The sequence below is a fragment of the Peromyscus californicus genome, unplaced genomic scaffold (genome assembly GCF_007827085.1).
Source record: "Peromyscus californicus insignis strain IS unplaced genomic scaffold, ASM782708v3 Scaffold_9__1_contigs__length_137607984, whole genome shotgun sequence".
In the NCBI taxonomy this organism is placed as follows: Eukaryota; Metazoa; Chordata; class Mammalia; order Rodentia; family Cricetidae; genus Peromyscus; species Peromyscus californicus.
In genome coordinates, this window is record NW_026294617.1 from 68,904,253 (window position 1) to 68,915,658 (window position 11,406).

Sequence of the window (11,406 nt, forward strand, 5' to 3'; positions counted from 1 at the left end):
AGGATAGCGCGCATGCACACACACACACACACACACACACACACACACACACACACACGCACTGGCCAGCACCTGAAACCCCAGATATTTTTGGAGGCTGAAGCAGAAGAATCACTCCTGTGTATTGCTCTTTTCTTTGCGCATCCAGAGGATTGGTGCAAGGGCAAGGCATGAAGTGCCTCTGGGGACACCCCCAGTCCTCTAGAGCCTGAGGTGTCATACTGGGTGACCACTTTGGGGAAGAGCCTGCCTCTTATCCCCCCCACCCCCCATCTTCCCTCTCCCGGGAGGCCTCAGTCCTGAGGACCAAGTGATGAGGTAGTAGCAATCTGTACAAGGCACAAAGCACCTTTGTTCTAGCGCCTTCGGGTGGGGGCAGGGAGGTGGAGGAGGCAGGTGTGAAGCCTTGGAATCCAAGCAGTTGCTGCCCTGCTCCGCCCAGGCTCAGGGCTCTGAGAACACCAGTTAGATCCATTTTCCCAGCCATGGTCAGAGGGGTGGGGATGCAGGTCTGACGACTTAGGTCATTTGTCTGTAGCTGTGGCGCGGGGCTGAACAGCATTGGCACCGAGCACTTGGAAACTAGAGGCCATCCAAGGCTGGGCAGAAACAAGCTATAAGCATCCCCAGTGACAAATTCTAGTTGACCCTTTCTGGGATGTCATACTCCCCAACAGGCCCTGGTCTGACTCAGCAGCGTCTCCTAGTGGCCAGACCTAGAAACAACAGGAACTACCCAGCTTCCAGGAGCCACATTCCAAGATCTCACATTTATTACAAAAGAGCAAAGACAGATTGTGTGCATGCCCCGCCGCCACCTACTCCGGCCCCGGCCCCTCCCCAGCAGCCAGGTGCAGCTATTTTGGTGGGTCCCCAGGTGTTGCTTAACAGCGCCTGATGGTGGGTGGTTCCTTAGGCTGGACACTGCATTGTCTAGGGCTCCTCCTGCTCCTCTAGTCATTTGTCGGGGGGAGGGGCGGCAGCGGCCGAGATTGCACTTCTTTAAGTCTTAAATCTGGGCGGGAGTCAGCCAAGTCTCAAGAGCGGTCAGAGGTAGAGCGAGGGTACTGCTGGGGGTGGTGGAGCTGGCCTGGAGTTTAGAAAGCCAAGGAAAAAAATTTAAAAAAATAGTCAAAGAGCTTGCCCTGGCTGCCTCACTCTAAGACAGCCATCCCCAGCAACCCGCTCCTCACCTACCTGGAGGGCACCACCAGCTGCATGCTCCCGTCCCCTGGACCCGACAGGTCACCTGATGGGTGCCGGCCCTGTGGGTTGGCAGGCAGTGGCTTTCTTGGGGGTGGGGGTTTGGCGGGCCCCTGAGACTGAGAGAGAAGACCAGTTTGGAAGGATGTCATGATTCCCACCCTCGATGGAGCGGTTCTAGGAGCAGTGCTAGTGGTCACCTTTGTCTCCAAACAAACCTGTCACTACCAGAGGTGCCACGGGGTTACCTGCCCTGAGGCACAGGGGGAGGCATCCTGTGTGGCCACCATGGTTCTAGGTCGGGGAGGCAATGCCCTGCTTTCCCCTCACTGTTACCTTTGGGTGCCTCACCACAGGGTCAGCGGGCAGAGGGCGAGTGGGGGGATTGGATCGCTCAGCCAGCTCAGCCTGAACAAAGAGAGGAGCGGTGATTCTGAGAGCAGTCAAGGCAAGTGAGCATGCAGAGGCTCCCCAGGGGTCAGCGTGCAAAGTCAGCCAGGGGGGTCGAGGGAAAACGGGAGCATGCGCAGGGGGCTTTGGGTGCTTGCCAATAGACAGGAGCCTCAGGGAAGGAAGGTGCGGATCAATCATGGAGTCCCTGGATGGCTGTAGTCCCACTAGTGACCACCAGGTGGTAGTAGAGACCATGGCGGGAGGCTCACTCTGCTGCTTCTGGGACTTTGAAGGCGGAGGGGGCACCCTGGTCTCCTAATGAAGAACACCACTGGGGGGAAGCAGGGATGAGAACTGGGACCGGGCTTCTAGCCTCCCACCTGTCCTGAGCCAGGGCAAGGCCCAGCCCAGATTTACCTGGAGTTTCTTGGGCACAGGGTTAGGTGGCAGCGGCCTGGAGGGGGGCACCGGCAAGATGATGGCACTAGCTTGCTGAGAAGGCAGGAGGAGCAGACAGGCAGAGTGGGCAAGAGGAAACAGACAGATGTGGGCAGAAAGGGGTTAGTGTTCAGACCAGGGCAGCAGAGTCCCAGAGGCAGTGGGAAGCTTCTCAGCTACATGCAGAGGAGTGACATGTAATATGAGGACATGCAGGCTGACTCCATGCACACCCTCCTGCCGTTAAAGGTAGAGGGCCCTGGGCATTCTGCAGCCTTCCACACGTGATGTCCTGGGCCTTGTCAGATCTTAGCATACTGAAGGCTCTTTTGCCCACCACCCTATTATCCCATGGCATTGGTTGCTGACGGGTATGCATAGAACCATCTCTCAAAGCTACCAATTTGGCCAGCTGAAAGAGCTCAGCAGAGCCTCCTGGGGTGACTGGCCCTGCCACTCTTGCTGTCCTAACTCCTCGGACTGATGGAGCACTCCGAGTCTTTTATTGAGTCTTGAATCTTTAGGCTACCTCTAGGCCCAAGGTAGGCGCAAATAATGTGGACTCTCTTTGCTCTGCCATCCAGGGCTTACCTTAGCGCCTGGCATCGGCTGTGCCCGCTGTGGAGGTCCTGGCCGTTCAGGAGGATTTGGTTGGGCTGCCCTGAGTATGAAGAAAGCCAAAGAGAGAATGGGACTAGCCACCCACCTGATGATCTGGGAGGTATTAACCCTTTAGCCCTTGGAGGGTAGCTTTGTGTGGTTTAGGCCAGGGATGTGGCTGGCCAGCCTGGGAGAAGGCTACTTTTCCCCCTACTTTGGGGTCCCGAGTGAAGTGGCCTTAGTACCTGGGGTGAAGTTAAGGGATACATGTAGAGATGGTAGATAGTGTGTGGGAACGGTGGTCAGGAAATCCAGAGTCTGAGAGTTTGGGATTTAGAAATAGGGGCTAAGGACTGTATGGCTGGGGCCTTTAGAAGCAGGGGCTTAAAAGCCAGGCAGTGGTGGTGAGCACGCCTTTAATCCCAGCACTCGGGAGGCAGAGGCAGGCGGATCTGTGAGTTCGAGGCCAGCCTGGTCTACAGAGAGAGTTCCAGGACAGCCAGGGAGACACAGAGAAACCCTGTCTCGAAAACCGAAACAAACAAGAAGGAAGCAGGGCTTCAGAACTGCCCTGAGTTGAAGGAGACAACATCAGGGAAGGGTGTTCGTACCTATACTGGCAGCTGGATCCCTTGAGCTGGCAGAGCCGCTGATGCAGGCGGGCTCGGTGCCAGTAGCTGGCACCAAGGAGGGCTAGGACCACCAACAACAGGAGGCTGAGGAGCAGGCCCGTGGTCAGGGAGCTGGTTGCTATGAACAGAGGTCACACTGAGGGTGGGTATGCCTAGGAACTCAGGAAGAGGACCAAGAAGGGTAATGGGTGGAGCCGGTTCGCCCTCCCCAGTGCCACGGGCCCCTCTCCTGGCTACCTCTGAGCTGAGTCACGCAGTCAGGAGGTGCCCAGCCCTCCTCACAGTGGCAGTGTCTGCTGCTGTCACAGACCTGGAGGTACAGAGCAAGCGATGAAGGCATCTGTGAGATGTGACCATTTCCCTGTATCTGGCTTTCCTTTTTTTTTTTTAAAGACCAGATTTCTCTGGGTAGCCCTGGCTGTCCTGGACCAGGCTGGCTTCAGACTCAGAGATCCATCTGCCTCTGCTTCCCGAGTGCTGTGACTAAAGGCATGCGCCCCCACCACTGGCCTTCATTTAGCTTTTCAAGAGCTCAGACTTCTCAAACTGATGGGAATGCTGTAGATTATGGGTAGACACAACCTCCCTCCTGGAGGGAGGAAGTCTTTATCCATGCCAGGGGAAATGACAGCAAGCTAACCCCTTTAATATGCTGGTCACTAGTTAGCAGCTTTCATACCCATTTCATGCCCTCCAGGGTATGGGTAAGTTGATAACACACTCCCAGGAAGTGGGAAAGACTGAAGCCAGGGTATGTCTGCCTCCAAAGTCCCCTTCCCCTTCAGCAGGCTCCCCTCCCCTTCCATCTCCTCCACCCAGCTCACCCCATGGCCATGGCATTTGCTCCGACACTCCTGTGCTCCCAGGAGATCCACGGGCTGGCATCGATGGTCGATGCACACCTGTTCCATAGAGAGAAGAGCCAAGGTCGCACCCTCACAGGGGCTTCCAGGGACGGACCTGCAAAGCTGTAAGGCTATCCTTTACAGCTGTGAAACTGAACAAGACCGCTGAAGAAACTGGCCTCCGTGAAGCCTCTGCCCTTGACAACTGGGGTGGGGGGGGAAGCCTGGGCACAGGTTGCTGTATTTCAGGTGTTCCTTCCCACCTGGTCTCAACCACCCAGGCTACTCACCAGGCCAGGGCCACAGGCAGTGCCAGGCAGAGCCAGGAGGGGCTGAGCCACATCATTGCCCAGGTCCAGGTGCACCCAGCTGCAGTCCAGCTGCATCCCATTGGCTTCCAGGACCTCCGAGAGCAGGTCTTGGGCTGAGCCCAGCAGAGGCTGGGTCCTCCCCCACTGGCACTGAAGCTGTCCACAAACGGCATCTCTAGGGGCAGAGAGACAGGCAAGCAGGGTCGGCAGAAGCAGCACCCAGGTTCCCACACACTCAGGCGGAGCCTGTTTTCTCCACTTACCTAGGGGCGCAGGGCACGTAGCTGCCGTTGGGGCTGCGCCCACAGCTCCCGAAGGCATTACCCCGAGTGTTGGCTGTCTGGAGGCAAAGTGGTGCAGCAGGCTGGGCCCCAGGTCCCCAGAGCGACTGGCACTGCTGGGCGTAGGAGGCACAGCGCCCGTGCATACACACAGCCTGTCCGTCAGCACAGGGTTCACCGTCCCCCAGCCTGAGGTCAGCGGGGCACTGGGAACTGTCTCCTGGGCAGAACTCGGGCAAATCACAATCATCTCTTCGAGGGCGGCACTGCCAGCCGGCTGGGTGCAACTGTGGAGGGTGGTCAACGTCAAAGTGGGTACTGGAAAGATTCAGCCAGGAGCTCAGGATCACAAAGGTCAGAATGACTCTTGGACCCTGTCACCTGGCCGGTGAGCTCCCGGGCGGCTGGTCTCCGGTCTGTGCCCACCTTGCAGTTCTGACAGCAGGGTCCATCAGAGGCACACTGTGCTCCTGGCCTCAGCTGGCAGGTGAAGTAGTCACAGCAAGGATCGGTGCATTCCTGCAGGCAAGGGGCCAGGGGGAGCTGAGTCTCAGAGCAGCACCCGCCCGCCTGGTGCGCAAGCCCTCCCAACCTCCCGGAGAGCAAACCCAGGTGTCAGCGCCACACAGTGAATGAGAACCAGAGAAGACAGGAAGACCCCCTCAGAAGGCTACTCAGGAGACTTAGGAAGGGCTGAAAAGTCAGGATGAAAGCGCAGCTGGGCGTGGGCAAGGCTTCGGGTCAGGGGCTCACATCTGGGAAGCCACAGTCACACTGCTCGCCAGGGTCCACAAACATATTTCCACACAAAGAGGACATGGGGGCCAGGCTGGGCAGCCGTTCAAAGAGGCAGCTGCCCATCCCATCGAGGAGGGCTTTTTCCAGGGCCTGTCGGCTGCAGTTGCTGAAGTTCAAACCTGGTAGGAAACTGGGGAGAGGGGCAAGAGGGGGGTGGGCTAGAAGCTCTCCTAGCTTGCCTTACCCTCCTGCATCCTAACTCACCCTGCCCCCCCCCCTCGTCCCAGTTACTCACTCTGTGGAGGCTTCCATGATGCAGCTCTTGGCTGGGGCCGGACCTGGACAGGGACAACTGCTCCCAGGTGAATCATGGTCTAGACCCAGGCTGTGGCCCAACTCATGGGCGATTGAGGAGGCAACTCCTAAGATGCTTGTGGAGTGGTCCTGTCATTGGGGAGGGAGATAACCCCAGCTCCAACCCCAGCCCGGACTCAATACAGTGGACCCCTGGCTCCCCCGTTCCCTCCTCATCCACTCTCCTGGATCCTGCCTTCCTCCTTAACTGCTTCTAAAGTAGGCAAGTCCGAGCCTGCGTGACAGGAAATCTTAAGTTCTAGCTCAACTCTGTACTACACCCCCCTACCCCCAACACACACTGTATAGCCCCTCTGCCCGTGGGCCTCAGAAATGCCAAGGTGTCATAAATGACAGCTCTGTATACTACGATAAACTGGCCACAAACGCGTCCCCTGACAAGTCAAGGCCACTTCGTGGACTCTACCCTCTTTTTTTTTTTTTGGTTTTTCGAGACAGGGCTTCTCCATGTAGTTTTGGAGCCTATCGTGGATCTCACTCTGTGGATCAGACTGGACTCAAACTCACAGAGATCCTCCTGCCTCTGCCTCCTGAGTGCTGGGATTAAAGGCGCGCACCACCGCGGCCTGGCGACTCTACCCTCTTTGGGCACAGCTTTGAGGCTGGGGAAGTCTGAAGGGAGCTTTCAGTGAGTAAAGGCTCCATGCACAGGAGATGTGTACCTGGAAATGAGGAGACCCGCAGGTAACTTACCATATTCACACCTCCTGAGAAGTCGGGGGAACAGATGGAGTTCTGAATGGCCATGCCCACCATGGGCCCAGAGAAAGAAGTACCACTGTGGGACAGAGGTGAGAGATCAGGGTCTAAAGCCATCGTCGGAGCTCCGGAGGACTTGAAGGGATATGAGCTGGGCGCCGACAAGCTAGCACAGGGTCCCAGGAGCTGAGCCTGGGGTCCTTACGTCATCAGCTGGGCACTATCGTGGGGCAGCCGAGGCAGCAGGTCCGTCCGGCGCCAGCGGAGGAAGTTGTCTAGCAGGACAGCTGGGTTGGAGCTCATCTCTATCTGGTCCTGCTGGGTCCATGCCTCTAGGCCCACAAGGGCTACCCGGACCTTCAAGGGCTGGAAGAACTGAAAGAGCTGGGACTCAGTAAAGGGGCCGGGCCTGCAGCGGGGGAGCTGCGGGACTCCTGCCCAGCCCAAACTCACTGTGTCGAGCAGGAGGGCCACTTCCAGCGTTCGGTTCAGCAGCTGTTGGAAGTCAGGGTACTTTCTGACCTGGGGGTCAAGAGGGGCTCCCTTGAAATACAATACGGTGGGAAAGTGGGGGCAGGGTGAGTGGCAGCGGGCTCTGGGGTCAGTACACTCACCTCCGAGTTGTCAGCCACAATCACCAGCTCAACCGTTTTGGTCTCTGTTACAACATCCCGCTTAAGCTGTGGAGAAGATGGGGGGCGTGTCAGGCAGATCCCCCCGAGGGCCATGGCCTCAGGCTGAGCGAGCTGTGTTCAGGCCCACTCTGCGTAGTCAGAGGATGGAGACCTCATGGGAAGCCCGAGAGGCCAGAGACCTGCCCGTCCTGGACCAAAAATAGATGAAGCTGGTCATAGGACCCCACTTTCCCCACTCCAAACGCTGCGGCTTCTGGTTAAAAACAAAAACCCGGCTTTTGGTGTTTTGAGACAGTGTCTTGTACAGCTCAGGCTGGCAGTGAACTCAATATCCTCCTGCCTCCACTTCCCAAACAACTGCTAGGATTTGCGTGCCGCCAAACCTGGCTCCTTTCAATGTTTAAAAATAATAACTAAAGCCAGGCATAGTGGTGCATGTCTTTAATCCCAGCACTTGGGAGACAGAGGCAGTGGATCTCTGTGAGTTCAAGGCCAGCCTGGTCTACAAAGCAAGTTTCCACCCAGCCAGCCAGGGCTACACAGTGAGACCTTGTCTCAAAAAGAGAAACAAAAAACCAACTAAACAATAGCTGATACTATGAAATACACTATTCCAGGTGCAGTTCTAAGCACTTGACATATCACTTGACCCTGATTTTCACACTGTACTGTAATCTCCACCTTGGTAAATTAAGAAATTGTGTTTGTATTGCTTTCTAGGTGGAAGTGTCTACTCAAGTGAAAGCCCTCTGCAATGGGCCTAGAAGATAGAGGAGGTATTTGGGATGAAGCCTGCTTCTGAATCTCACATATACTGTTTACGAGTGTACGGCCTCGGGCGAGTCCTCTAACCATGCTGTCTCTTCATCTGAAGAGAGAGCTCCTGGCAGCATCTGCCTTCTCGGGTCGCTGGGACGAGCCGAGGAGGACGGAGCTACTGTCACCCTGAACTGGGCTCCGAGTCAGCCCAGGGCTGCTTCCATGCCTCCTCACCCTGTGAAAGTGCTGCTGTCCCAGAAGAAGGTCCGGTCCAGCTTGAGTGGGCACAGGTGTATGCCAGCTTGGGGCACAGGTGTGGCCTGGCAGGAGGAGGTCTTGGGTCCGAGAAACAATGGGAGGACCCTGAAGGTCTCCAGGCCCCGGCTCCAGTGCATAGCTTCTCTCTGGGGACAGGACCACCAACCCCCTAAGGAAGAAGCCGGAGTCAGAGAGCATTTCGGGTCCCTGCTTGGGTATCCTCTTCGGGGATGTCAAACCCACCCACAGTACCTGATCCCGGCGCAGGCACAGAGGGAGACCCATGAGCCGGGGCGGCCCTGCACATCACCTCGGTAGCAGCAGTTTTCCTACAGCAGGGAAGCCACATTCGCTAGCACCCGCTTGCAGGGAAGACTGGAGAACCCTGGAGTCCAGCTTGCCAGCAAAGTGCCCTCCCACTTCCTCCAGGACTGCCACCTCCCCTCCTCCTCCCCTCCTCTGCCCAGGCCAGAAACAGCAGAAGAGGGCCCGACTCACCAGACTGTGCCCCTCACTGACCACTCGGGTGCCATCAGGCTGGTACCACACCAGAGTTGGGCGGCCAGGGACTAGATCTCTGTGACAAAAGCAAGGCCGTGTCTGAGCCACTTCCTAGGGACTTGCGGTGACAAGCTAGTGGGGTGGCAAGGACCATGTTAGGGACCAGGCAATGCCCCCAAACTCCTCAGTTCCTCTGAGGCCACAGAGTCCAAAGGTTGGGCTGCTGTCTCCTCCATCCTTTCTGTGTTCCAATAGGATTTTTGAGATATACATGACTGTATGGACTCAAGCAAGTTAATTTAATTTCTCTGGGCTTTAACTTCTTCCCATGTTAAATAAGGATAACTGCATAATAAGTATCTACCTTACAGGACTGTTGTGAAGGAGTCCATGAGGGTAGGCACTTAGTACCTGGTGCATAATAAATGTATGTAAACCCTTCCCGTGATGACTCATATCTGCCACCTTACCTATTCTGTAGAAGCTCCAGGACATGACTTTCACCGTCCAGCTCCACTTCGACCCTCAGGGCTTCAGGTAGACCAGTCTGTGAACACCAGAGGCATGTCTCACCTCCACTAGCCCTGCCCACCACTCCTACCCTCTATAACTAGAAAACCTCATGCTCTCGGGAGAGTACCAATGATTAGGTCACTGGTTGAGGGGATCCCAAGGGAGGGACCAGGAAGCCCTGCCTGGACTGGGCATTGTTCTAGGGGCTTGTGTGGGGAGGTCAAGGAAGGTATCTGAGCCACCCCCTTCTCGGCTTCCTGCCCAGAGAGGAAGCATCATGAAGGACCCGGCACAGGTCCCAGCCCTTCCTCTGACTCAGCTGCAGTGTGTGTGTGTGTGTGTGTGTGTGTGTGTGTGTGTGTGTGTGTGTGTGTGTGTGTTGTCTGTCTGTCTGTCTGTCCATCTGTCCCTCTCCCTACTGAGAAAATGAACAGCATGAGATGAAAGGAGGAGATGTAGTAACATTCTCCCAGCGTACATGGATGGGCCGACTGGGGCTGAGGCAGACAGATGTGTAGAGGGGAAGGGGGCTCAGTGTAGCCTGATGCTGAGGGACCTGCTACAAAGTCTGTTCACTGGCTGTTTAGCCAAACTTTGGCCTCAAGATGATTAATAATGTGAAGTGTGAGAAAATATGTTATCAGCAGGATGGGTGGGGACTCACCTGAAGCAATTCTGCTAGGCCAACTGGGGGACTGTCCTGAACGACCTGCCTCTCCAAGGATCCACTCAGGGCCCTCTCTGGTTTGGCTTGCTGCTGCTCTCCAGTGCCTCCTGCAGGGTCCCAGAACATCCTCAGAGATTGCTGAGGGAATCCTTGGCAAGGCTGGGGTGACTGGTGCCCTCAGACCCACCAACTCCAGCACATCACGGCCTCTCAGTGACTTAAGGGCTCCTGCCCTGCATGCTGGGATCTCAAGGAGGATACTGAAAATCCCCAACTTGCCGATTTCATCCACAAGTCCCTGAAGAGAGTTCAGTCTATCCTGCTTGCAGCCCCTGGCCAATCCCAGGTTCTCGCAGGGACCGTCCCTTTCCCATCCCTTCTTAATCACACCCCCCCCCACCCAATCAGGAATGCGCTTTCTTAGGACTGGGAGCAGCCTTGTGGCCTGGTGCCCACTTGCCCTTCCTTTCCTTCACATAAGAGATGCTGGGAACGCCCATCCCTGGGTGAGCAGTGCAAACACTCCGACCTCCCTAAACAGCCTTGATGCCCAGTCAGGCGCACCCGTTCCCAACAGCCTCCGCTTCCTCCGCCAGCACCCCCCAACAATGGCCCTCTCCCCTCCGGACACTCCACCCCCGCCTACCCTCTCGGCCCCCAGCCCAAGACAGCAGCGGGAAGTGAAAGTTCCAAGGAGGAGTTGGTGTCCCAGACTCTTTCCTGGCAAGTGCTCCCTCCCCTGGCTCCTCCGGGGCCCCTCCCGCTCGGCCAGACTTCTCGTGGCCACCCCACCAGGGTGAGCGGTGTTGGCCGCCCAGATGTGGAACGAACGGCTGGAAATCATCCTTTTCACTAAAGCCCACGAGCCGTGCCTATTCCGGGCACTACACGGAGTGGAACTGTCAGCTAGGCCCTAGAGAGACGAAGACGTCAGTCCTGAGAAGTGACTCTTTCCATGATTCTGAGGGGCGCTGGGCAGGACCTCTCAGCGCGGAGCCCGAAGGTGTCTGCGGGGACCACTCCGGACTTCTGGATAGGGGACGCCAGCATCCTCCTCCTCCTCCTCCTCCTCCCTTCTCCATTCCCTCGCCAAATCACCAGCCCTAGGCCTTGGTCAGCAAACCAGGCAAGCTGCGCCCTGGTTAGGCTCTGGCAGACCCCAGCACCCCAAGGCTTCTCTGGCTTTCCGTGTATCTCTTCCCGGTCACCCCCTCGACCCCACTCCTTCCTGGGCACTCACCTATGTTTGGGAGCGGCGGGGAGGGCCGAGGGCTGCCCGCGCCCAGGAGTCCCAGGGCCCAGAGCAGCGCCAGCCGCATAGCCGCGGAGCTCCGGGCCGGACGGGGGCAGCAGGTGCGGGGCCACGCGTGGAGGAGCCGCCGCCGCCGCCGCCGCCGCCGCCGGGTCGGACACCAGCTCCGCGCAGCGCAGCCACTAGGCCCCGCCTCGCCCCGTCCGCCGCCCCCGAGGCCCCGCCCCTGCCGCCCAGCGCAGCCTCTTTCCGGCCGCGGCTACCGGGATCGGCGGCGTGGCTCGCGCCTCCCCGCCGCGGTCCGGC

The 11,406-nt window shown here is 57.5% G+C and overlaps 1 protein-coding gene across 6 annotated transcripts; it reads right to left on the reverse strand.

Annotated features, from left to right (window-relative positions):
* Positions 1 to 751: 751 nt before the first annotated feature.
* On the reverse strand, positions 752 to 11,285 carry Adam15 (ADAM metallopeptidase domain 15). Of its 6 annotated transcripts, none has more exons than XM_052730579.1 (23): positions 11,089 to 11,285; positions 9,846 to 9,955; positions 9,139 to 9,215; positions 8,666 to 8,744; positions 8,420 to 8,496; positions 8,144 to 8,336; positions 7,130 to 7,195; positions 6,969 to 7,037; positions 6,721 to 6,890; positions 6,510 to 6,594; positions 5,737 to 5,885; positions 5,457 to 5,631; positions 5,130 to 5,222; positions 4,686 to 4,990; positions 4,402 to 4,597; positions 4,091 to 4,168; positions 3,504 to 3,576; positions 3,246 to 3,384; positions 2,626 to 2,695; positions 2,014 to 2,088; positions 1,540 to 1,611; positions 1,198 to 1,265; positions 752 to 1,090 (listed from the first exon to the last, which is right to left on the reverse strand). In XM_052730579.1, the coding sequence occupies exons 1-23, from the start codon at positions 11,165 to 11,167 to the stop codon at positions 1,048 to 1,050; spliced, it is 2,541 nt and encodes an 846-aa protein (XP_052586539.1). In that variant the 5' UTR covers positions 11,168 to 11,285; the 3' UTR covers positions 752 to 1,047. The 6 variants fall into 6 exon arrangements, with proteins under 6 accessions (XP_052586539.1, XP_052586538.1, XP_052586541.1 ...); XM_052730578.1 differs by having other exon boundaries at positions 1,198 to 1,322; XM_052730581.1 differs by lacking the exon at positions 1,540 to 1,611 and having other exon boundaries at positions 1,198 to 1,322.
* Between the last annotated feature and the right edge of the window lie 121 nt (positions 11,286 to 11,406).

Coding starts and splice junctions, on each gene's coding strand:
- Adam15 (XM_052730578.1), bottom strand. CDS start 11,167: ATGCGGCTGGCGCTGCTCTGGGCCCTGGGACTCCTGGGCGCGGGCAGC. Junction 8,337..8,419: donor TGTGCCTGCGCCGGGATCAG/GTACTGTGGGTG, acceptor CTTCTTCCTTAG/GGGGTTGGTGGTCCTGTCCC. Junction 4,169..4,401: donor CTGCCTGTGGCCCTGGCCTG/GTGAGTAGCCTG, acceptor TCTATGGAACAG/GTGTGCATCGACCATCGATG.